This window comes from Chenopodium quinoa, unplaced genomic scaffold (assembly GCF_001683475.1).
Source record: "Chenopodium quinoa cultivar QQ74 unplaced genomic scaffold, ASM168347v1, whole genome shotgun sequence".
Classification (NCBI taxonomy): domain Eukaryota; kingdom Viridiplantae; phylum Streptophyta; class Magnoliopsida; order Caryophyllales; family Amaranthaceae; genus Chenopodium; species Chenopodium quinoa.
In genome coordinates, this window is record NW_018745675.1 from 998,665 (window position 1) to 1,025,464 (window position 26,800).

The following is a 26,800-nucleotide window of genomic DNA, read 5'->3' on the forward strand; positions in this document are numbered from 1 at the left end:
ATCCGGCATAGTTCCAAACTAATACCTGTGCAAATGATTTATGACAATTTGTCCTTGTAGCATAAGAAACGGTGCTATAAATCATACTACACACTAATCTCACGCGGTCATTAGTCGTCCAACATTCAAATGACCTCGATTAGGGATAATTTCAATATAATATTCAATGTTCAATTAATAGGTGTTTCTTTATCCAAGACATGGTGTTGATACCCTATTTTGAATATCGTCAAATCAAATGGACTCTTTATTTTATTCTAAACCACAATTTAATAGTTTGTGGATTTTATTAGTAAAAATTTTATTCCACTATGAAACTTTTCAACGTTTCATCTTATGATAAATGGTTTTCACCAAATGTTTTAAGAGTAATAATCTTGACAAAACATTTATAGAAATCATACCCATATGTAATATGCTTGATTTATTTTATGCAATTGTGAATGTTGTGGTTCACTTATTACATAGGTTTAGTTATGATTTGATTACTTTGCAAAACTTAGCATCTTCATATGCGATTTAGGATTTATTGTCCAAGTGATGGCTTCCACTAATTTTCATGATTTGAGATCTTCAACTTGACAACCTACAATCATCAAAGTTCAACAACGAACTATCCATTGAACAACTTCCTTATTATTATCTTTAAGGCCACAATGTTCTGAACATATACTTTAGCAGATTTCCTAATGATGCTTTGCTTGGATTTTATTCCAACTGGCTCATAATGATTTGGATACCCTAATCATTTTTTATTATGGAAATTTACCTTAAATTTCCACACAATATACTTGGACATAAGTTCATGTTGTCATTCTTATGCCACGACGCATTTTAACTTCGTGCTTATAAATTGCTTCCTTGTTAAGGATCTGATCCTTGCTAAGGTTGTGCTGCAACATCAATATTCAAATTATATTTGTTTCCATGCATAAAGAACTCATCCTTTTACTTGACCAAGTAATTTGGATGTTCTTGATCATAATCAAACGATCCATTGCTTAGACTCAAGTCGATTGGTATTTTATACTTGTCATGCTCTAATCATGTAGGTCATGTGAAGATTCCATATCATAGTATGCATGATGGATTCAATTGCTAAAATATTCCCAATTTCATCCCATTCATGTGACTTATAGCTCATCTAGTTTCACTGAGCCTTGCTAAATTGTTTGCTATATGATACGATTAAAAGTCTATACTAAAGTCTTTCTTGGTTGAGTTAGTATTTTCCTATCCTGTACTTAGTTCAAACATTTACATAGTTTTATACATTTGGGTCGAAAGCCTTTTCAGGTCTTTCATGTTTAACACGGTAAATTCCTTTACTCGTTCAAACATTTTATTAAGTCTATCCAATAGATCTTAATTCCCACTATGTACTAAGTACCGCCATTAGCTTGGTCCATCATTGAAAAATTCATTCAAATCTAAGAATAAAGCATTTGATAGTTATTTCTCAACAAAGTTCAGAAACTTCTATTTGGACCTTTACAAAATTGAATTTTGCTCCCACTAAACTTCTTATTTATAAGAATTTCTATGTTTCTCCATAAGCCAAACCTTTTTCTAACTTTATGAGAAAACACATTCCAATTCCTACATTCAATGCTTTTCTCAATCCACCAATGGATTTCTTAAGATTGCTTTCAATCTAGCATTATTTAGAATTCCAAAATCCCATTTTTAGAAAGGCGATTTCGATATCTATTTTGCCATATTTCATATGCGCCATTTGCTAGAATATTAACGAAATGACTTAAGCATTCCGATTAGTGAATAAGTTTTATGAAATCAGCGTCGTAAATTTAATTGTAACCTTTTCAACCAATCTAGCTATGTATGCATATACATTTCCATATTTGTTAGTTTACTCCTTGAAAATGTATTTGCAATTGATTAGTTTTTACCCTTCATGCAAATTAATCAAGTTTCAAACATAATTTTTAAACATGGAGTCTTTTTTTGGATTTTATGGCCTCTAACCATTATTCAGAATTTGGATTTGTCGTAGCTAATTTAAAAGACACTATTCCCTTACCATCAAATAGTAAATAGTATGCTTGTAAGTCTTAGGTTTTTTTCTAATTAACTTAATAGAAATTTATAAGATTTAATCCAAGCCTTTGGTGAATTCTATACCTATACGGGGTAATTGCATCAAACACTGAGTTTTAAGGTGCTTTTAAAGCCCTTTGATTATATTGATCTTACTCCAACACTTCTAAAGTTTTGTGAGTACTGAATTCTTATTGAAAGCATTTGTAAAGTCCTTTGAGTATTCTTAATCAATCATTCTCATGAAACCCTTCTAAAGTCTTCCGAGATTCTCAGTTTTAGTTTGTTGCTAATCTGGATAGTCATCGAGTTCATTTTCCTCCCACTTATCGTTTTTGAAATGTGTAACTTTCCAGAAAGACACCTCTAAGAGCAACAAATACTATGTTCTCAATTAGGTAGTGGAAGTAGTGCCCGTAGTCTCACTTGAATGCTTAAAAAGAGACATTAATATTGTCTTTAGGTAAAAGTTTGTTGTGAAACAAACAGTTAGCTCCCACTCGAGCTACCTTAGCCTTTATTGATCTAATTAGCTCCTAACGAGCCAATGAACTCCCACTGAGCTAAGAGCCCTAGACATATACTTGAAAAGACGCTAGAAACTATTTCTATCCATAACTAAATATGGTTTCCTTTCATAGCTTCGACAATTTTGTTTAGTGTAACACTAGCCATTTGTGGTAATTAATAGATAATTTGGACGATTGGTTTAGGTTCCTTTTTAATCTTGTTGTTAGTTCAAGTGACCACAAATATTAAGGACTATGTGTGCATTAATATTCAACCAATGCAGCCTAAATTAGTTTAGAGCAAATTGAATCTTTGTTTGTATGCCTTCGTGATCGCAGGAAATACTTTTCACTATAAGAATCGATTAGAGGCCAATACGGGCGAATGTGTCTCCATGACTCACTTCGTACCATCATCGCCGATCCTCATTTTGTGGTTCAAAACATTATGGAGTTAGTAATCTTATGGATTATGAATGGGGTGTAACCTTCACGGGTCAATTGTTGTTTCCTTATAATGATCCGTGAACGGTTTACAAGTTCCTTAAAAAACCTTGTTGGTAGCTCCCTACTTTCCTTGTCCCTAATTTTATAATGTCAATTCCCACTTCCTATAATTATCAGGCATATTGACACATGCTTAGGTACGCGCGCTTCATTTGAAGCCGACAATAATGGATCAAATTATGGAGATAATTAAGTTTGTTCTTTTAATTTGGATCGCCGTTATATCATAACTAGAGGTACTAACGATCTTTGGGCTAGTATAATAGGCCAAAGCCAATTAGAACTAATCCTATAAGGTCACAGAAAGGGCATAGATTGAAGATAAGAAGAAAAGGCTCACGTTGGGATTTTCTTCTTATGCGGTCGACCATAAGGGAGAGTTTTAGTGGGTTTGGGTTTCCTACCTAGTCTAGATATAATATGATTATAAATAGACTAGGTGCCTAGGTTTTGATTTAACAGTTGATTATTCAACAAACTCTAATTAGCAAACACAAAGCCTAGCCCTTAGTCTCTCTCTCTCGTTCGTCCCTCTTTGTGTGTGTGTCGTATGTGTGTGCACGCTTGTGGTGGTTTATGGTCGGTTGGTCATTAAAGGTGGTGATCGTGGTGGTTTCCCCTCTCACCTGACCAATCTAATATTGGTGGACGTTCAATCGAATCCTGTGGACTAAGTAGATGAACAATGCTTGGGGCTATATTAAGATTTGGGTAAAAATACCCATTTCACGTGGCCCAATCAGAATGGGACACGTGTCACCCCAAGATATGTTCTATAAAGGCCACTCACCAGTTTACATGTGGCACTTTAAATCAGCATAGGTAAAAGACGACCTTTAAGGCCTAATTCCCTAGTTTAAACCGTACGTTCCAAAGTATGAGTTTAACAAGGACTACTACTCCGGCCTCATGAAGATAAAGGACCAGGTGACCGTAGAGAAGCCCGACAAAAACACAAACAAGAGCCGATCTGTTAATTCCATGAGGATATTGGCCACGACACCAACGACTGCTATAGTCTAAAGCGGCTGTTGGACTGTCTGGCTGATAAGGGGGTGCTGAAGTCTTACATCCTGAAGTCTAAGGTGACCCTGAAGACAAACCCCGGGCAGTCATCCATACCAACCTGCTAGTAGTTCGGACACTAACATAGAGTCGATCTATAAATATCAAGCAGGTTTGCTGGAGGAGGCCCAACTATCAGGGGCACCAAGAACCATGGTAAGCAACTGGATGTCAGTTCAGTTGATGAGGGTGAGGCGTCTACTGACACCTTCCCTGAGATCATCACCTACAGGGGTAAGGTCCGCCGATCGCATGATGACCCCATTTTCATTGAGTGCAAAGTTGCCAACCAGAAGATCGGCTGGATCCTCATTGACACCGGGACCTTGTCTAACATCATCAGCCATAAGTGCTTGTCAAAGCTGCAGTACAAGCCCGACAGCATGCACAAGGTGTCTCACCCCTTGGTTGGTTTTATAGGTGGGGTGGTGCACCCAGTTGGACGGATTGACCTATCCATCTGGCTGGGGGAGAAAGGAGAAGGACGCCACATGGTAGTCCAGTTCTTGGCCGTAGAGGAGCTGCCCGTCTATAATTTAATATTAGGTCGTTCGACTCTGAACGAATCCAGGGCCGTTATTATTCCATCCCTCATGCTGTTGAAATTTGAGATGGATGATGGGTCCGTTGGCTCCCTGAACGGGGATCAGAAGACGGCTAGAGAGTGTTACCTCTTAGAAGTCAAGCCCACAGTGGCCACAACTCGCCGTGGATCTGACAGGCGGTATTCTAGGTCGTCACTAAGACACCTCTATCAAATGATATTTGTAGTCCTAAACATGCAACTAAAAGATTATAGAGGCAAGTTAAGGGTCGAACCACAGGGAAACGATTAATAACCGCTATTTATCTCCTAATGTTAATCTAGTTCGATCAAGAAGTATGGTGGGTAAAGTAATGACTAAAGGGGATAGAATAACAATTAAAACAAGCACTAGGGGGAAGGATCAAACATGCTATGAATTCAACGAAGTTAGGCATCGGAAAATAGGTTTACATGTAACCCAAGCAACTCATACAAGGCAATGTCAAGAATACTCTCCAATCACCTATCGGGATTAAGAGCAATCCTAGCTAGCATACACTTACACTATCGTCATAAGGCATACAAACTAAGGTCATGCAATAATCAATAACATAATGACTATTCTTAAATCACACTATCGTCATGATTTAGCTCAAGTCACTCAACCACAACATGCATATGGCCATTAACATAGAGTGGCTAATAAGTATAAGCACAAGGAAGATTTAATCACAAATAATCCAAATTAACCTAGCCTAACATACATCAAACTCAAAGCATATCTTCACCAAACCCCTAGTAACAAGACACTACTCACTATTCATAACTACAACTACAATCATACTAAGCAACATTATAACCAATGAAATAGTAAGAAAGACAAGGTTCTTATCAACTAGACTAACACAGGTAGAAACTTTAACCATAAAAACAAGAGAAAAATAGAGAAATATAACAAAACCTTCATTGAAATCCAAATAAAGAACCATACATCATCCAATCCCCAAGCTTGACCATACATCAATGTTGCAAAGTACATCTTCAAAAACTAAGAGTAAGACTCTTGTTGATGGGCAATGAAATTACACTAAAAACTATCAAGATTGTTTAATACAAAAATGGCTAAAACAAAAACCTAGAAAAATTCCTCAAAAGCTCTCCTCCAAGGTTTCTATGCTAAAGTATCCTAATGATAGAATGTTGTCCAAAGTTAGCCGTTTTGCCTCCCTTCTGTTCATTGGACTAAATTCGGGATTTGAATCAGCAGCAGACAGGCGCGCCTGCGCGTTAAATGATGGCGCGGCCGCTCCTCAAAATGCGTGCCCGCTCCAATGTGGGTATTTAATGGTTGGTCCTACTCATCAGCGCGCCCGCGCTCAAGGGATGCGCGCCCGCGCTTTTAGGTGGCGCGCTCGCTCCTCTGGTGGTGCGCACGCGCCACTTGTCTGGTCTGGATTTCTTCCCGTTTTGCCCTTGTTCCTTCCATCTCCGAATCAACGGGGTACACCTACAATCATGGAATAGGAAGGCAAAGCGTAATAGAACGAAAGGGGAGGGGAGTATAGACTACTTAAACCACATGACTACACATTACGCATCACAAAGGTAGAATACTCGAACTAGGCGGATCATAGCAAAAACATACTAAAATGGACCGAATTATTACCAAAACTACTAGAAAAGACTATCCTAAGAGCGACATAAATGTCACTCATCAAATTCCCCCAAGCTAAACCTTTGCTCGTCCTCGAGCAAAGCTAAGGGCAAAGAAGAATGAGAAACGATTATTCAAACACAAGAAAAATAGAAAAGGAGGGAAAGGAATTTACACTAACTCACTTTCGTAGGAATCACGGTAGTTTTTAGCATAAACAACAAGCCATTTAAACCTCAAAGTCGCCAATGAGGACGAGTATGCTCTCGTGGGGGTTTCCAAAGAGTTTAACCCACAACTCTTGGCAACATGCTCAAAACAAACCCAAACAAAGGAGAAAATAAAGAAGAAAATCAACTACAAACACGGAACAAAACATGGAAATGAAGAGCATATTGAAAAGAGAAGCGTAGATGGATGACAATCTTTCTAAGCACTAAGCGTAAGCACGTTTTTGGATGCCAATGGTTGATTGAAAGATAAGTTATGCTAAGCATAGAGAACTCTAACATGCTCCAATCCACCCGCATTCCATACATTCTTACCGCGTTCCCTCATCTAGATTCAAATCCACCCTTCAAGGTAGCATCTCATGACTCCACGAAGGAGCCGGAACAAATGAAACAAGGGTGACCCGACATCTTACCAAGTCATGCTCTCTCCATATGCTTGAAATCTAGCTCCCTCCACCGACTAGTGACTCAACTAATCCAAAACAAAAGGACTTTAAAAGGGGTTGTAATGTAGGCTAGGAGGTAAAGGTGAGGAAAAATATGAAAATTTGGTGGTAAATCCCGAAAACAACGTAGAATATCACCAATTTCCAAACAAAAATACATCTCCCCCAAGCTTATTCAACACAATCTCACAAAACTATAAATAAAATGCGTAGAACCTCTCCCCTAATCTTGAATTGAGCATTGTCCTCAATGCGCAAACTAGGGAGGACACTACATCAAAATCTTTTTGCAAATTTTCAATATGTTTTTTTTTTTTTTTTTTTTAAGCTCATGCTTTTGTCAACCTTTATTACTTTGTCCTTGCCTTTTATAACTATGGACCGCTTTTTCTTAAATTCACATTTGCTTTTAATAAACACCAAAAATATCGAAAACAACCTTACTTTTCATATCAAACCATCACCTTCCAACTTATCAAACCAAAATCACAACAAACTTTCATGGCTCAAACTTCACAATTCTATGGGTGAAGAAAATGAAATAGAAGGGCCATGGGGTTTGTAATATGCTACAAACAAGGAGGTGTAGGCTCAACATGGCTAGCAAGGGGGATATGCAAATGAAATTACAAGGAAGCAAAAAAAGAAAAGCTAAACCTAGAAAAGCAAAATAGTCACCGAAGAAAATGCCTTTGTCCTCCCTAGATTTAGTTCGGTCGCGATCTTGGGTAGCTAGACATCAAGTTCTCGATCTAAGCATGCCTTGGTAAGGATCCTATGCCGCTCATACAATAAGTGTTGGAGGCTTGAACAATAAAACTCACATCGGGTTACAAAAACTACCTTTAGGGCTTCAAATCCCCCAATGAGGGCAACACCTTCTTACCACAAATAAGAGAATTTGGGTTCTAGCACAACTACCTTAGCATAGACATATCTTAGAGTCAACCAATGGCAATCCAAGAACGCGGAAACTCTTAATCCTTAGGAATAAAGACATTCAAGAATGCAAGTCCATTAAGTTTTTTTTTTTTTTTTTTTTTTTTTTTTTTTTTTTTTTTTTTTTTTTTTTCTTTTTGAAATCCAAGAAAGCGGAAATAGAAGAGGAAGTAAGCATAATCAAATATATCCCAATCGACAAAAAAGTGGTCGTTAGATATCAACATCAACGGCCCCAAACACACTAGGTGTTAATAGCAAACATCCTCGAACCATTCAACTTCCATTAAACTACAACTATCCTAGAGCACACCAACGAAAAATAGAGTGAAGGAAAGAAAAGAAAAAAGAAAAAGAAAGATCTCACCGAAATGACGCCCAAGTAAGCATATCCGAAGTGAAAGCATGCATCCTAAAAGGGGTGAGTATCCAAATAAAGAGAAAAAAAACTATATACACAAAAGGGTTAGCCTGAATGAAGGTTGAAAAATGAAAAATGAAAAATGAAATAAAGAAAGAAAATGCAACTCTCATTCGGCTCTTTTTTTTTTTTTTTAATTTATTAATTTATTAATATATTTTTTATTTATTTTATTTATTTTTTTTTTTAGACTTTTATTTTTGCTTCACTATAAACTAATTTACTCTTGACAAAATTTCTAGATCTCCTCCAAAATCAACATTACCTTAAAAATCATCGAACCATATATACACACCTACACTGGTCAATCGCCATGTCGACAAATACCAGTAATCATCATCATAAACAAGAAAAAAAAACGGGGGGCGGACTCACCGATATCCATCAAACCGAGAGAAGCGTCCCCAAAACAGCATCATCATCAAAACCACATCAAAAACTCATCAACAATATCAGTGAACAGGGGCATAATCAACCAAAGAAAACAGTCATGCAACTCAGCAGAATCAGCAGCATAAAGGTACAAGTAAAACAATGAAAGACCGGCAGGCAAGCAAGTAAGAATCCCAGCCAAGTCACTCCCTACCAAGAGTATATCTCCTACTCATCAAAATAAGCATACAAAAGCAGGGGAGAGAGATATACTCAAGGGACGTAGCCTACTGGCCACTAGAGCTGGGCTCACTAGGGGGGTCGAAAAGGCCCCAAACACCGTCAAAGCCCGGCAGCCAACCGTAGTGACCTCTGTAAAGATCCTCTTGCCAACTGGGCAAAGGATCAGAGGGAGCGTCCTCAGACTGGGAATACAGAGGGGCGGGGTGATCAGGATGCACATAGGGGTAAGCAGGGTCCCCTCTAAAGTCAGACACGCATGGCACACGATAATCGTACTGCCCGTCCTCTAGGAAGCTGCGGAGCTCCCTACTAGGCTCAGAAGGACCTTGCCAGTAGGGGTAAGTGGGAAGATTATCCCCCCCTAAGAAGGAACAGGGCCGTGCTGAGGCGGCCAATTGGGGTAGTTTACGGGGGGAGCAATCTCTCTTCTATCCACTGCTGAGTCATAGAGGGCCTGCTGCTGCAGATGGTGGCCTTGCTATGACTCATAAATCAGTTGCAACTGTCTAGCTATGTTAGATAGCTGAAATGTACTTGTACCTGTGGGTTGTTGGGTAACCGGCTGCTGCTGCTGCTTCTGAACCTCCTCTTCATTACCTATCCCTACATCATCGTCCCATCAACATTGGGCACTCGCCAGCTATCTCTCAAAACTCTCCACACGTGAGGGAGGTGAAGTGAGGCTTAGAGAGGAAACAATGGTGGGCTCCTTTAACTAGCCACCTAAAAGCATTGGGGTTTGTCGTGGGAGTAATAAAATCAGAGCGGCGAAGCTGGTCCAAGTCAAGGTAAATATCCCCACTACTACCAACGGCCGTGCATAGAGGTAGAAGGTCAGTGTAACCTAACTTGGTGGCCAATCTAGTGACCATCGCCCCACAATGTATCTCTCCTGGATTTTTTCCCTTTGCTATGGCTTGGCAAGTTTGCATAAAGAGGAATCCCAAATTTAACCTCCGTGCATGCTCTCCCTTTGTGGCTATCCACAGGCAAAGGACCTCTTCCTTAGTTAGTTTTCCTAGGTCCTGTTTACTAATGATAAAATACCCTAATAAACGGTGTAGGATCCTAAGGACAGGGTGCCAAATCTCACTGGCTATGGAAGTCCTGGTATGAAACTCATTTTTACCTGAAATGGAACGCCACCAAGCGTACTCACTATACTCCCTAAAGTTCTCATAGAGCGGGTAGAGGAGGTCTGCATCTGAGTGAAAGTCCAGGGCTTGGTTGAACTGTGCCAGTGACATGGTGTGGGGGTTGTTGAAGAGTTGGAAAGATATTCGAAATTCGTTGTCTTCTAGTGTGTCAACTTGAAAAGACGAGAAAAACTCTAAGGTGGGTTCTTGGTAGGTCATGAATGAAGAGTTTACGAATGACCCTAGTCGAAGGTTGTCAAAAAGAATCCACAAATCGTCATTTATTCCAAGTTTTATCATGTCTCCACGATGGTAGTGCCTAGAAGGTTGCAACTTTCGTTTTTTCATGTCAGAGTATATGGAGGAGTGGATTTTGTTTAAGAATTTTAAGGTGGGTAAGACATTGGGTTGGTCCAACTCTGGGTTTTGGGACAATTGTCCCGACTTTGCAATTTTTCTCTTCTTCCCAATCCTTAGACTCATGACTACCCAACTTTTTTTTTTTTTTTTTTTTTCCTGTTTTCACTCCTTTTTCAAAGCCAACTCCTGGCTATTTCCACCCTTAACCTCCACAAAACCACAATGCACCTGTCTACAAGCAATAATAATCCAACCAACACAACGAATATATCCAACAACAATTTCAACAGAATCCAGCAATATTTTCAACAATAATTAACGAAATCTCGATAATAACTTAAGATAACCAAAATCCTTGCTTTAAAATTAATCAAAAGAGAATAATTAACGAATTAATTTGAATACCTTTGCCTTTATGCGAATAAATTTCTGCTTTGGTGTCGAATTGTTGAAGATTTTGAGTAGCAAAGAAGTTCGTTGCAGTTTGTGTTGAGGATGCCTATTTGCTTTCTTTGGTGATGAACAAATGGTGATGATGATGAATGATTGAAGCTTTGAGGATGATTGATTTATGAGGATGGTAGAAGATGGTGGCAATGGATCTTGAGTATGGGTGGTGAGGAGCGGCCGCGAGGAGAGAGAAAGGTAATGAGGGAGGTGGGTTATGTTTGTGAGGGTAGAGGGAGTTTGTGAGGAATTAAGAGACGAAGCCGTATTTTTTTCTAAAACCCAGAAAAGCGCACCCGCGCTCGATAAAGGCGCGCCCGCTGTAGGGTTTTGTAGTTACCCGAAACTACGCGGAAGGAAACCCACCAAGACCCGCCCCTTAATTAAAGCAATTAAACAAGCATAATAAACTTAATCAAACAAGATTATGAACAAGAATTATACCTTTGACGCGTGCTTCGCTCCCAAAGAGCTCTTACTTCAAAATCCCGAAAAGACGAGATCTCCGATGGATCGTACACTCGACCCGACCCGAGCGTCCTAAGTCTTGTAGGTTAGTCAAGACCCGGACAAAAGAACTATGAGTTTTACGAATCAAAGGTTTACTCTTTCTTAGAGTTGCCTTTTTAATTCCACTCAAGGTTGTATTCTCAAAATCCCAACCAAGTGGGTATTTATAGAGAATGAGGACTTGAAACCCCTTTTCATGATCAATGTGGGATCATGTGCAATTGCAATAATTTATTTAATTCCAAAATAAATAATTATGCAAAACAATCACAAGCCAACAAGTGGCAAAAGGAGAGAATGGGTTAGGTGAGGACCATATCCCATGGGGGGACCATTGCCTTGCTCCCGAAGGGAAGCTTGGTGGCTTTGGTCCCCACTTCTCCTTACACCGCCATTTACAAGGCAGCTAGGCTAGCTGCCACCTGGTGCTGCCAGCATTCACATCCACCTAGCATGCTTGGCTGGCGCACCACGCATAACACAGCCCATCACTTGCGTGCTGCTAGCGAGCCACGCCTTGTGCTCGGCGCTGGGCGCTGCTGCCATGCTATCGCAGGCACACGCATATGCATGTGTGGTGCTGCTGCATTGCTATCGCAGGCACACGCACATGCATGCGTGGCTCTCGCATAGCCAGCATAGCCAGGCAAGCATACGCATGGCCCTAGCCAGCCAGCGCCATTCGCCCGTGCTTGCACAACTACGTGCATCCAGGCCAGCACGCACTAGCGCTGTGCTTGGTGCGTGGCCTGCGATGGTGCCTTGCACACACGCAAGGCAAGCGCTGCCTGCCAGCTACCTGTGCTTGGTGCGTGGCCTGCGATGGTGCCTAGCACTCACGCAAGGCCAGCACTGCCTTGCCAGCTTGCTGTGCTATGGTGCACACGCACATGCACTTACGCATGTGCTTAGCTTTGCTATGGTGCTGTGCGTAATGCTAGGGGGCTGCGATGGTGCTCACACTTACGCACATGTACATGGGTGTTGTGCTTGGTGCGATAGGCTAGCGATAGTGCCCATGAGCACCCAAGCACCCAGGCTAGCACGCTGCTAGCTGCGATGGGCTGCTTGGTGCTTGTGGGGCTTGCGATAGCTGCCATGCGCACCTAGGCACCCATGCTAGCATGCTGCTAGCTTGCGATGGGCTGCCAGGGCGCGCCTAGGCTCTGATAGTGCCTAGCACACCATGGTGCGCCTAGCACACGCATGGTGCGTCTAGGATTGCGATGAGCTAGCCTAGCCTAGCTACGGCTACGCTCATACTTGTTGCTTGTGATTTTGCGACGTTCGATCTCGACGCCCTAGGCTCGATTTCCGACGTCTGTATTCGTAAAACTCTGTCGACTCATTAAATCCTTTCGGATTAATTCGTTGTCTCGGATCGGTGATTCGATTGGGTCCGACCCGAAGGGTTCAGTTAAGATTAAGCTGTAATATCAATTGTACCTCGATATTACTGATCAGAAGCGGCCTCCACCTAGGCATTCCGATCACTTGACCTTACTGAAGAATTAGCTCTGTAATAATTCTAAACCCTCTATCGGAAGAATACACTTGTTAGAAGGACAACATTCCTTTCAATCTCCCACTTGTTCTTCCGAACAAGTGTGCATACAGTGTATAGCTCATTTACTATGTCACTTAATATTTCTTCGTGAACTATAAGGTAAGATTATTTGTCATCCTTATTACGTTCAGAAGTGTTTCTCGATCTCCGAGTTCGACTGTCAATAAGCAGATGATTTCTAAAATCCATCTAAGCATGGCCATGCATTTTCACAGTCTCGCTCTTCGAGCGGCCTTGTAAACAACAAAACGTTTTCCCTATTGTTAGTAGGGGGACAATCCCAGTCTTGTATTGTAAGTTCTTCTTACTAAGAGGACATAGTCTCCTGAGTGTTCCCATTATGATCCCTAGTTACGGCAGACGTTTGGAACCATCAAAGAGTCTAGTACTCAAACAAGAAAACTTTACAGTACTCATGGTCGGAGGAAATAAGTTCCGATAGTCATAATGAGAAATGTACTTATGACAAAATTTAAATTTTCTTAAAGTAATCTCATAGGTCTTATCCAGTACAGTTCCAAACTGTACCTGTGCAAATGATTTATGACCGTCACGTCCTCGCAGCACAAGAAACGGTGCTGTAAATCATACTACACACTAATCTATGGCGGTCATCAATCGTCCATCCGTTAGATGACCTCGATTAGGGACACTTTTCGATTTAATATTCAATGTTCACTTAACAGGTGTTTCTTTATCCAAGACATGGTCTTGATACCCTGTTTTGAATATTTCCGTAAATTGAATGGACTCATAATTTAATTCTAAACCACAATTAAATAGTAATGGAGTGAAGGATAATTTTGCACAAAAATTAATTACTCCATTAATGAATGGTTTTAATACAGTGTCTTACATTAAATATCCTATTTAATTAAAACACATGTACAGGGAATTTCAAAGCCAGTCTCCAACATGCTTGATTCCCATTACCTCAATGTGCTTGTTGTGTTTGACCTTCTGGTGTTCTCTCGGCTCCCTGGCCTGAGCGATAGCTCCATTGTTATCACAATAGAGGTCTATCGGCCCCTTGATTGAGGGTACAACACCAAGTTCTCTAATGAACTTGCAAATCCAAACAGCTTCCTTGGCAGCTTCTGAAGCGGCCAAGTACTCGGTTTCAGTTGTAGAGTTTGCAGTGGTGCTGTGCTTGGCACTCTTCCAGCTAAACGCTCCTTCATTCAGACAGAATATGTACCTCGACTGTGACTTGAAGTCATATCGGTCAATCTGGAAGCTAGCGTCGGTGTAACCTTCAACAACCAGTTCTTTGTGGCCTCCATACACAAGGAATTTATTCTTGTTCCTTTTCAGGAACTTAAGGATGTTCTTGGCCGCAGTCCAATGCGCCTCTCTTGGGTTTGATTGTTATCGACTCGTTGCACTTAGGGCATACGATACATCTGGCCTTGTACATATCATGGCATACATGATCGATCCGATTAGCGGAGCATATGGGATCTGATTCATTCTTTCTTGCTCAACAGGTGTCTGTGGACACTGTTTCTTGCTGAGAGTTACGCCATGGGACATGGGTAAATGCCCTCTTTTGGTATTTTCCATGTTGAATCGAGCCAGTACCTTATCAATGTAAGTACTCTGGCTTAATCCAATCATCCTCTTAGATCTATCCTTGTAGATCTTGATGCCCAATATGTACTTTGCCTCTCCTAAGTCCTTCATTGAAAAGCACTTTCCCAACAAGCCCTTTACGGACTACAATAATTTTGTGCTGTTTCCAATGAGCAGTATGTCATCGACATATAGGACTAGGAATGCAATATCACTCCCACTGACATTCTTGTATACACAAGACTCATCTGGATTATTGATAAAACCAAACTTGCTGATGGCTTCATCAAATCGCTGATTCCAACTTCTGCTGGCTTGCTTTAGTCTATAAATGGACTTCTTCAGCTTGCAAACCTTTCCACAGTTGCCTGGATCGACAAAACCTTCTAGCTGTGTCATATACACAGTTTCTTCCAAAATCCCATTAAGGAAGGCGGTTTTGACATCCATTTGCCATATTTCGTAATCGTAATATGCAGCAATCGCTAGGATGATCTGGACGAATTTTAGCATTGCAACTGGTGAAAAAGTTTCGTCATAGTCAATCCCGTGGACTTGTCTATAACCTTTTGCCACTAGTCTAGCTTTGTATATTGATACATTTCCATCCTTGTCTGTCTTCACTTTGAAGATCCATTTGCAACCAATGGGTGTATAACCCTCGGGCAAGTTCACCAAGTCCCAGACTTGATTTTCAGACATGGAGTCCATCTCAGATTTCATGGCCTTTTGCCATTTTTCAGAGTCGGGGCTCGTCATAGCTTGCTTGTATGTCGCCGGCTCATCACCATCCATGACTAGAATGTCCTGATCATCGGTTAAGACGATATTGAGGTATCTGTCTGGTTGAGATCTTTGCCGTTGCGACCTACGTAGGGTAATCGGTTGAGCATTTACATTGTCTGTTTGATTCTGACCAATCTTCTTAGATTCTTCCAAAGTATCTAGATTTTCAGTTTTGTCAGGTTGACATTGTTGCTCGTCCTCTCGAACTTCGTCGAGTTCGATTTTTCTCCCACTTGTTATTTTGGAAAGGTGATCCTTCTCCAAAAAGACACCATCACGAGCAACAAACACTTTGTTCTCGGATTTATTATAGAAGTAATACCCTTTAGTTTCTTTTGGATATCCCACAAAGGAACACTTATCCGATTTGGGGTGAAGTTTGTCCGAAATTAATCGCTTGACATATGCTTCGCATCCCCAAATCTTGAGAAAAGACAACCTAGGAGGTTTCTTAGTCCATAATTCATATGGAGTCTTTTCAACATCTTTTGACGGAGCTCTATTCAGTGTTAGTGCTGCTGTTTGTAGCTCATGTCCCCAGAAAGAGATAGGGAGTTCACTAAGACCCATCATTGATCGAACCATGTCTAACAAGGTCCGATTCCTCCGTTCGGACACTCCGTTCCATTGAGGAGTTCCGGGAGGTGTCAACTCTGGAAGAATGCCATTTTCTTTCAAGTGACCGTCGAATTCATGGCTCAAATATTCGCCACCTCAATCCGATCGAATTGCTTTAATTTTCTTGCCAAGTTGACTTTCAACTTCATTCTGAAATTCTTTGAATTTCTCAAAGGATTTAGATTTATTCGACATTAAGTAGACATAGCCTATCTACTATAATCGTCGGTGAAAGTGATGAAATATCGGTAACCTTGTCTTGCGGGTGTGCTCATTGGTCCACATACATCCGTGTGTATTAGACCTAATAAGTCACTTGCCCTTTCTCCTAACTTGGAGAATGGCTGTTTTATCATCTTGCCTAATAAGCATCCTTCGCAATTTTCAAACGACTCTAAGTCGAATGAGTCAAGAACACCTTCTTGAAGAAGTTTCTTGATGCGCTTGATGTTAATATGGCCAAGACGACAATGCCACAAGTAGGTTTGATTCGACTCGATGGTCTTAGCTAGTGGTATCAACTTTTGTCTAATCATATGTAAAACATGCAATTTAATTGAACATAAATTTGTAAGACAAACTTGAAAAAACTATTGTCAAAGTCTTACACTTGAAATTCCTAGGTGTCCAACACCATGGATCATAATATTTTCAAAGCATGATGAAAAACTAGAAATAGTTTAATTACATGTCATAGACAAAATAGTGCATGCAAGCACGACCAAAAAACCATCTTCGTCGTATTCTTGCTCTTGCACCAACACTTGATGAGCTTCTCACTTGGTCTCTGTAAAGGCAACATTAAGTGAGTCATACTTGGTATCTAATACCTATGATAAGCTTAATCCACAAGTGTTAAGGAAGATACCTGAGGTAGTCGGAGTGATCCCCTCTTCCTTGAAGAGCATGAATTCCCTCTTGTAGTGGCCTTGCATGCCATAATGGAAGCATATCATCTTTGCCTTGACCTTCTTAAACTCCTTCTTCTTAGCTCTCAAGGGCCTTTTGGTCATTCCATAGGCAGTGGCTTGGCTAAGTAGTTGCACCACCTCCTTGAGGGAGTGTGTCTCCTTTCCCGCAGCGATATGCACTCTAAGCGCATCATAGCCCTAGTAGAGTGAAGCAAGCAAGATATGCCCCGCCATCTCATCTTCCAATGGAATTCCGAGAAGCTGCATGTGTTTGAAGATTCTAGTCATTCCAAGCACATGAGGTCGGAGGGGCATGCCGTGTCTTTATTTAGCATTGTAGACCTTGGTCCAAAGCCGTCGCCTTTTCTTAGCAAGACATCCCACGTTTGGTGGCTTTATCCTCATGTTTGAGAGTGACCTAGTCAAGTCAAACACGAGTCCATCAAAGTTGCCATTGTCACTCTTGGTGACTCTTACATTGACAACGTCCTCAAGTGCTTTGAGGAACATGTCCGGAAGGTAGGAGGAAAGAGTTTCCTTCCAATCTTCCGAGATGGAATTGTCCATGAGTCGTGAGACCCTTTTGCAATTAGAAGACCATTCTTCATGAGCCTCGTCGGTCATGATCCTTTTGGCAAAGAAGCTTGGAATGGGAGTATCAAGAGTATACTCCAAGGAACAATTCCGGAGAGTTCTCCTGAGTTCCTCCTCCCATTCCTTAAAGTTGACCAAGTTTAAGGGAAAGGCCAACTTTTCGGGGAGTTCCGGGCACATTTGGTTGTTGTTTGAGTTACTTGCAGACATTGTTCTACAATTGAAAGAATTTGAAGTGAAAAACCATTCATACATCAATAAGTTGAAATTTAAAACGTTCATGCATAAATTCAATCTTATTGAGCATTTTATCCACGCATTTTAAAATTGTCCCTTATGGGCGAGAATAAAAAGATTCCGAGATCCCAAAGATCAACAAATGGTTAAGCATGCTTTGGCTTGTCTTAACTATTAAATATCTTAAGGTAAGCAATCCAATTGCTAATAGCTCCAAGCTACTATCGGTTTGATAAAATGTCGCATATAATGCATTCTTGACATTTTATCTCTTTTGCCACGACATCTAAGGACTCCTTACTGATATCGTTGAGCTTAACCAAGACAACTTGTATACCTAGTATACCTTACGTTCCTAGGGAAGTAGTGATGCCTCGCTTTGGCGTAATCTATCACGTAAGCGCATTAGTTCGGTAAGTTTTGTTCTTGGAACGACAAATTTTTAGCTCAATATTATTAAGGGACCTAGGGTTTCTATGTTGGTTGATTTAAGTGAACTTAACTAATCGTCGCAACATAATAGAAATCCTAGACATGCATCTAGCAATCATATATAATAACAATATATATAAGGCATAAAATTAGATGCATTTGGCAACTAGCATGACCCCTTGAAATCTTCAATTTCCATGGGTCTTCATCTTGGCTCGTCTTCGTTGAAACGCCATCTTGAGACATCTTGGCCAAAATGAAATAAAAGAAGCTAGCTAGAACGACTAAGATTAATCTAATAGTACAAAAATACTTAACGGTTCGCAGACCGTATTTAGATTTACAAAAATACATAACGGAACGCAGTCCGTATTTTCTATCCTAGTCGGGCCCCACTAGTTGCCATTTTCAAAGAACCTGTTTTGAAAGCAATATTTCATTCACCCGTTCACTATTTGTGAACGACCCATGCAATTTTACGAAATACATAATTAAACACGCAAAACTAGTAACTAACTTAGGTGGTTAATCCAATTAACGCGGCTAATTAAAACTAGTCAAAGTGGTTAAATCCATTATTTCTAAACGCAAAATTCTTACGCGCTTAATTAAGCAAAATCACCCAACACAACTCTTGGTGGGTGCGCACCATGGCCTTAGCCTATGATGCATGGCGCACCATGGCTGTTAAGGCAGTGTGTGCTGGCTGGGGCTTGCTGCCTCGCTACCCAGCAGCAGCACAAGCCCACTAGTAGCTCACGCTACACACGCAACAACAGCATTGGATGGTTGGGCTGGCGCTTGGTGCTAGCATGCTGTGCCCAACACAACACACTACGCTGGCCAGCACCATGCATGCTTGCACGCATGCTGGCGCCTGGCAGCAAGTGGGGGCTGGCTGGTGCTTGCTACCACGCTGCCCAGCATCGCCTCCAAGCAGCAAGCAGCCAAGGCCACTGCCTAAGCCATGCCGTAGCTTCCCTCGCCACACAGTCACGCACCAAATGATGCACAACCATATGCGCACCATAGGCAGCCTACATGTGGGCTGCTAGGAAGCCCGGCTAGCCTTGGTAACGCTTGTGGTTTTGCATCGTTTTGCATGCATTTTACTCGGAATTTTAATTCCGATTTGTGTGTGACAATAATTAATTCCAAATTACATTTTAGAATTAATTTCGAGGGAAAATAAAATAAAATAAAGTCTAACTTAAAAAAAATTATTTTATTGGTGCACAAGCCTAAATTTATCCAAAATTTCAATTTTTGAACAAAATTAGGTCTACATTTATGCTTAAAATAAAATGAGCTATGTCCAAAATTAATCTTGCCTATATGCAAATTAATAATGGATTTGACAAATGGGAGTTGGAAAAATAAATTAACCATCCAATGATAAAAAATTTCCAACTTGCATACTTGTGTAAAATACCAAGATTACATCTTCCAATATGAAGATTAATCAAATTTAATCACAAGTAATTGAACTTAATGGATTTTAATCAACCAAAACATGAAAAAATCCAAACTTTGTTCAACATGAAATTTAGGGTTAGGGTTCTAATCATTTAAACCTTTAAAGATTAGAACTTTAACATTATTTGGGAACTTAAAATACAAAATCACAACAAGTTTTCACACCTTATTGCAATTTATTTGCAAAATTTGTGAAAAACAAGTTTATGTGATAAATTGGTATATCAACTTAAGCACTAATAAACACTCCATTATTATGCTCAAGGATATTTTAAAACCAGTAGATTAGTGATGAAAATGTGCATTTAATCTAACCTTGTAATGCTTGCATTATTCAAGGCTTAAAAAGAATTAAGAGAAAAACCCTAGAAAAATTGGGTTTCTGGTTCGAATTTGGCTTCTGGACAATCCTAAAAGGTTTGAAACAGTTCCAGAATGTCGATTCCACCCAAAAATCACTATTTTTGAGCCAAAATCTGGGTTCGACAGCCAAATCGAAAATAAAATCGAGTTTTAAAAATTAATTAAAACGAGCATCTAATCTAATTAGATGAACATGAACCAGAAAATTAAATTCTTTTAAAACACCCTAATTAAAAATAATTGAAAAAATTAAAAGGAGCGTTGCTCCGATACCGCTGTAGGGTTTCGTAGTGACCCGACACTACGCGGAAGGAAACCCACCAAGACCCGCCCCTTAATTAAAGCAATTAAACAAGCATAATAAACTTAATCAAACAAGATTAAGAACAAGAATTATACCTTTGACGCGTGCTTCGCTCCCAAAGAGCTCTTACTTTAAAATCCCGACGGATTATACCCTCGACCCGACCCGAGCGTCCTAAGTCTTGAAGGTTAGTCAAGACCCGGACAAAATAACTATGAGTTTTACGAATCAAAGGTTTACTCTTTCTTAGAGTTGCCTTTTTAATTCCACTCAAGGTTGTATTCTCAAAATCCCAACCAAGTGGGTATTTATAGAGAATGGGGACTTGAAACCCCTTTCCATGATCAATGTGGGATCATGCGCAATTGCAATAATTTATTTAATTCCAAAATAAATAATTATGCAAAACAATCACAAGCCAACAAGTGGCAAAAGGAGAGAATGGGTTAGCTGAGGACCATATCCCATGGGGGGGACCATTGCCTTGCTCCCCAAGGGAAGCTTGGTGGCTTTGGTCCCCACTTCTCCTCAAACCACCAATTACAAGGCAGCTAGGCTGGCTGCCACCTGGTGCTGCCAGCATGCACAGCCACCTAGCATGCTTGGCTGGCGCACCACGAATAACCCAGCCCAGCACTTGCATGCTGCTAGCGAGCCACGCCTTGTGCTCGGCGCTGGGCGCTGCTGCCATGCTATCGCAGGCACACGCATACGCATGAGTGGTGCTGCTGCCTTGCTATTGCAGGCACACGCACATGCAGGCGTGGCTCTGGCATAGCCAGCATAGCCAGGCCAGCATACGCATGGCCCTAGCAAGCCAGCGCTACTCGCCCGTGCTTGCACAGCTACGTGCATCCATGCCAGCACGCACCAGCGCTGTGCTTGGTGCGTGGCCTGCGATGGTGCCTAGCACACACGCAAGGCCACCGCTGCCTGCCAGCTAGCTGTGCTTGGTGCGTGGCCGGTGATGGTGCCTAGCACTTACGCAAGGCCAGCACTGCCTTGCCAGCTTGTTGTGCTATGGTGCACACGCACACGCACTCACGCATGTGCCTAGCACTGCTATGGTGCTGTGCGTAGTGCTAAGGGGGCTGCGATGGTGCTCACACTTACGCACATGCACATGGGTGTTGTGCTTGGTGCGATAGGCTAGCGATAGTTCCCATGAGCACCCAGGCACCCAGGCTAGCACGCTCATAGCTGCGATGGGATGCCTGGTGCTTGTATGGCTTGCGATAGCTGCCATGCGCACCCAGGCACCCATGCTAGCATGTTGCTAGCTTGCGATGGGCTGCCTGGTGCTTGTAGGGCTTGCGATACCTTCCATGCGCACCCAGGCACCCATGCTAGCATGCTTTAGCTTGCGATGGGCTGCCAGGGTGCGCCTAGGCTCCGATAGTTCCTAGCACACCATGGTGCGCCTAGGATTGCGATGAGCTAGCCTAGCCTAGCTACGGCTACGCTTATACTTGTTGCTTGTGATTTTGCGACGTTCGATCTCGACGCCCTAGGCTCGATTTCTGACGTCTGTATTCGTAAAACTCTGTCGACTCATTAAATCCTTTCGGATTAATTCGTTGTCTTGGATCGGTGATTCGATTGGGTTTGACCCAAAGGGTTCAGTTAAGATTAAGCTGTAATATCAATTGTACCTCGATATTACTGATCAGAAGCGGCCTCCACCTAGGCATTCCGATCACTTGACCTTACTGAAGAATTAGCTCTGAAATAATTTTGAACCCTCTATCGGAAGAATACACTTGTTGGAAGGACACCATTCCTTTCACCCGCTCCTACATAGGCGCGCTTGCGACAAATACATTACGCGGACCGCTCCTAAATCTCGACAAAAATCGCTCCAACTTCCTGGAAATTAGACCAAACTGTTTACGCGCCCGCGCCCTAATTAAGCGTACCCACACCTCTTTGATATCGCGGGCCGCTCTTTAGTCGCAACAAAATCGCTCCTTCTTTCTGGAATCGGAGACCTTTTAGACCAAGCAGATGGCGCGCCCGCGCTCCTTTGATGACGCGAACCACTCCTATGGCGCGACAAAATCGCTCCTACGTTCTGGAATGACGGCAATTTGTGACCCAAGAACTGGAGCGCCCGCGCCTATTTGACATGCGCCCGCGCCTTTCTCTACTCGCGCTCGCTCCTCTGCCGCGTCCAAATCGCGTTGGCTCTCTGTCTTTGGTCTTTATTCGACCACAACTCCTCAAATTTTTTTTTTCTCATTTTTCTTCAACTCTTATCTCTCTTTCCTAAGGACATACACAATCACACCTACATCACAATTGATTAAGAAAAGTGTTAGGTAGATTAGTTCAAGTGTGGCCAAGGAAATAAAATAAATAAATAAAAAGTTAGAAACCGGGTTGCCTCCCGTAAGCGCTTCTTTAACGTCATTAGCTTGACGCCCTTCATAAAAGAATCATGGTGACTTGGAAACATCAATGAGCGATAAATTTTCTGGCTTCTCAATTAGTTGACCCTCATAGTATGGCTGGAGACGGTGCCCATTCACTTTGAATGGAGGGTACTTGTCATTGAATACCTCAACTGAGCCATAAGGAAAGACTTTGGATACTTGAAATGGACCGCTCCATCTAGACCTCAATTTTCCGGGGAAGAGCTTGAGTCTTGAATTGTAGAGTAGGACCTTTTGTCCTTCCACAAATTCCTTCTTGGAAATTTGAGCGTCGTGCCATGCCTTGGTTCTTGCTTTGTAGAGGCTTGCACTATCATAGGCGTTCATTCTCAACTCTTCCAACTCATGAAGCTCTAGAAGTCTTTGCTCACTCGCACTATTGAGATCAAAGTTGATTTACTTGATTGCCCAATGCGTTCGGTGCTCCATTTCTACGGGTAAATGGCAATTCTTCCCAAAAACAAGCTTATAGGGGGTAGTCCCTATAGGAGTCTTGAAGGCGGTCTTATATGCCCACAATGAATCAATGAGCTTACTAGACCAATCCTTCCTTGTTCTAGCAACGATTTTCTCCATGATGACTTTCAATTCCCTATTTGTGACCTCCGCTTGACCACTTGTTTGGGGGTGGTAAGCAAGGCCTCTCTTGTGCGATACACCACACTTTGAAAGAAGCTTGTTGAATGTATGGTGCTTGAAGTGTGAACCTCCATAACTTATGATTGCCTTAGGAACACCGAATCTTGGGAAGATGACTTTCTTGAACAAATTGATGACCACCTTTGAGTCGTTGGTGGGAGATGCCACGGCTTCCGCCCACTTGGAAACATAATCAATGGCAACTAGAATGTGCCGGTTTCCTTGGGATGAGATGAAAGGGCCCATGAAGTCAATTGCCTTGATATGTTCCCCGTCCTTTGGCACCTATCACAAGTCGTAACAAATTGCCAAGCATCTTTGAATAGAGAGGGCCAAAAGAGCATGCATTGCAAAACCTTGGAAGCGGTCTTTTGAGCACTCATATGACCACCACAAGGGGATGAGTGGCACATTGAGAGCACATCTTGGAACGCTTCATTAGGAAAATATCTTCTCAAAAGTCCATCCACCCGTCTCTTCAACAACATGGGGTCATCCCATATATACTTCTTTGCTTCATGCTTGAGCCTTCGATGTTGTTGAGGAGTGAAATCCGGAGGTATGGCACTACAAGCCAAGTAGTTCACAATATCTGCATACCAAGGCTCCGATTTTGCCTCAAGAGCGTATAAGACATCATCCATTAGGGCATCTTCAATTGGCAAACCGTCTTCATGTATTCTTGCACCTCCCAACCTAGAAAGGTGGTCCGCCACCACGTTCTCGGCTCCCTTATTATCTCTCATTTCGTAATCAAAGTCTTGAAGGACCAAGATCCATCTCAATAACCTTGGTTTGGCCTCCTTTTTGCTTATCAAATATTTGAGAGCCGAGTGATCGGTATACACGATTGTCCTAGAACCAATGAGGTAGGTTCTAAACTTCTTAAATGAGTGAATAACCGCTAAGAACTCTTTTTCGGTAGTTATATAATTTCGTTAAGCATCATTGAGAGTCTTGGACAAATATTATATAACGTGAAGTTTCCCATCCTTTCTTTGTCCTAGAACCGATCCAATGGCTTCGTCGCTTGCATCACACATTAGCTCAAATGGTAAAGACCAATCCGGTCCTTGGACTATGGGGCGGTGCAAAGAGCCTTTTTCAACCTAAAAAATGACTCATGAAAAGCTTCATCAAATACAAATTCTTTATCATGTTGCAAGAGAGATGTGAGAGGCTTAGCAATCAAAAAGAAATCTTTGATAAAGCGGCGGTAAAAGCCGGCATGACCAAGGAAAGACCTCACTTCTCTCACATTTGTGGGAGGAGGAAGCTTCTCAATCACATCAACCTTCGAACCATCAACTTCGATGCCCGCTTGGAGATTTTATGGCCAAGAACAATGCCATTTTCCACCATAAAGTGGCATTTCTCCCAATTGAGCACCAAGTTGGCACTCTCACACCTTTCTAAACAACGAGATAAATTCATTAGGCACTTCTCATATGTGCCTCCACCAACGGAAAAGTCATCCATAAAATTTTCCATTTCTTCCTCGATCATTTCACTAAAAATTGACATCATGCATCTTTGGAAGGTAGCCAAGGCATTACAAAGACCAAAAGGCATCCTACGGTAAGCAAAAGTACCATAGAGACAAGTGAAAGTGGTCTTTTCTTAATCTTTTGGGTCAATTGGGATTTGGAAGAATCCCGAATAACCATCAAGAAAGCAATAAAAGGCATGCTTTGTAAGTCTCTCAAGCATTTGGTTGATAAACGGTATTGGAAAATGGTCTTTGGAAGTATTGACATTCAAATGGCGGTAATCTATACACATACGCCAACCCGTAACAAGCTGAGTTGGGACCAATTATTGCTTATCATTGACCATTACCGTCATACCTCCCTTTTTCGGCACTACTTGAACCGGGGACACCCAATCACTATGAGCGATTGGATTGATGATCCCTGCTTCACGTAGCTTGGAAACTTCCTTCCTCACGACCTCTTGCACGGGAAGATTAAGTTTCCTTTGCTGTTGCCTACACGACCTAGCACCCTCCTCTAAATCGATTTTATGCATGCATAGGGAGGGGCTTATACCCTTGAGATCATCAAGAGTATAACCCAAAGCCTTCCTATGCTTTTTCAAAACATTAAGCAATGAGGAGGTTTGCTCTTCCGTGAGGTTAGCATTGACGATGACCGGAAAAGTATCATTAGCATCCAAAAAGACATACCTCAAGCCCGATGGTAGAGGTTTCAATTCTACCTTCGGAGCTCCCTTACCATTGGAGATTTCCTCCACTTATACTTGGAAGACTTCATATGTTTGGAGAATCTCTTGGTCGGGGGTTGTCTCCTCTTTCTCATCAAGAATTTCCTCATATAATTGCATCTCCTTTTGATCACCTACCTCATTCTCATTCAACAAAACATTCTCAAGTAGATCATTAGAAGCATGCATATGAGGGTATCTAAACTCATTCATCAAGTTTTCAATTGTATCTATTCTAAAGCATTCATTACTAGAGGAAGGTTTTCTCATTACCTTATTCAAATCAAATTCGATAGAGTCATTGTCAACCTTCAAGGTCATCTTACCTTCTTTGACATCAATAATTGCTTTAGAAGTAGCCAAGAATGGCCTACCCAAGATTATAGGAATTATTTCATCTTCATCCATCTCAAGAACATAGAAGTCCACCGAAAAAGTGAACTTACCAACTCTAAGGGGTATGTCCTCTACTTTCCCTATAGGCAATTTTGTGGACCTATCCGCAAGGGCATTAAACTCACACTAGCACCTAGATCACACAAAGCCTTCCCCAAATGAACCTCATTGATAGAACAAGGGATGTAAAAACTACCGGGATCTTGCAATTTGTTTGTTAGCTTACTAGAGAGAATAACACTACAATTTGCGGTTAGGCTAACGGTTTTGACTTCTCTCCTTCCATTCAGGAGGTCTTCTAGGAATTTAGAGTGGTGTGGAATCTCTTTCATAGCATCCACAAAGGGTATAGAAACATGCAAGCTCTTTACTACATCTAAAAATTTTCCGAATTGGACATCAAGCCTAGACCTAGCAAATCTTTGGGGAAAAGGCAACCTCTCATTCCTAAGTTGGAGATTAAGGGGTAAAGGTGTTTGATCTTTGGTGCTCTCCTTTTCGGGTTCATTCTCTTTCTCTTTCTGACCCCTCTCATTCTTTTCGGCACTTCCTTCTAGAACCTCACTCTCTCTTGATGACTCATCCTCAACCTCAAGTCCTATCCTCATATCGGAACTCTTCTCAACATTTAAATCACTCTCTAGGATCTTCCCACTTCTAGTAGTAATGGCATACATAGACTTGGGGTTGACAGCTTGGCTAGGTAAAGAAGAAGATGAAGAAGGGGAGGATGAAGAACTTGGTTGGAAAATTTGAGAGATTTGGGTCTCCAGCATTTTCATGTGTGCCTTGATTTGTTTCTTTTCTTCCTCTTGACTCTTATT

At 41.5% G+C, this 26,800-nt stretch overlaps 1 protein-coding gene across 1 annotated transcript; it reads right to left on the reverse strand.

Annotated features, from left to right (window-relative positions):
- Positions 1 to 23,114: 23,114 nt before the first annotated feature.
- LOC110717288 lies at positions 23,115 to 24,103 on the reverse strand. Its single transcript, XM_021895942.1, has 2 exons — positions 23,714 to 24,103; positions 23,115 to 23,642 (listed from the first exon to the last, which is right to left on the reverse strand). The coding sequence occupies exons 1-2, from the start codon at positions 24,101 to 24,103 to the stop codon at positions 23,115 to 23,117; spliced, it is 918 nt and encodes a 305-aa protein (XP_021751634.1).
- Between the last annotated feature and the right edge of the window lie 2,697 nt (positions 24,104 to 26,800).

Coding starts and splice junctions, on each gene's coding strand:
- LOC110717288 (XM_021895942.1), bottom strand. CDS start 24,103: ATGAGAGATAATAAGGGAGCCGAGAACGTGGTGGCGGACCACCTTTCT. Junction 23,643..23,713: donor CTCAAAAGACCGCTTCCAAG/GTTTTGCAATGC, acceptor GACTTGTGATAG/GTGCCAAAGGACGGGGAACA.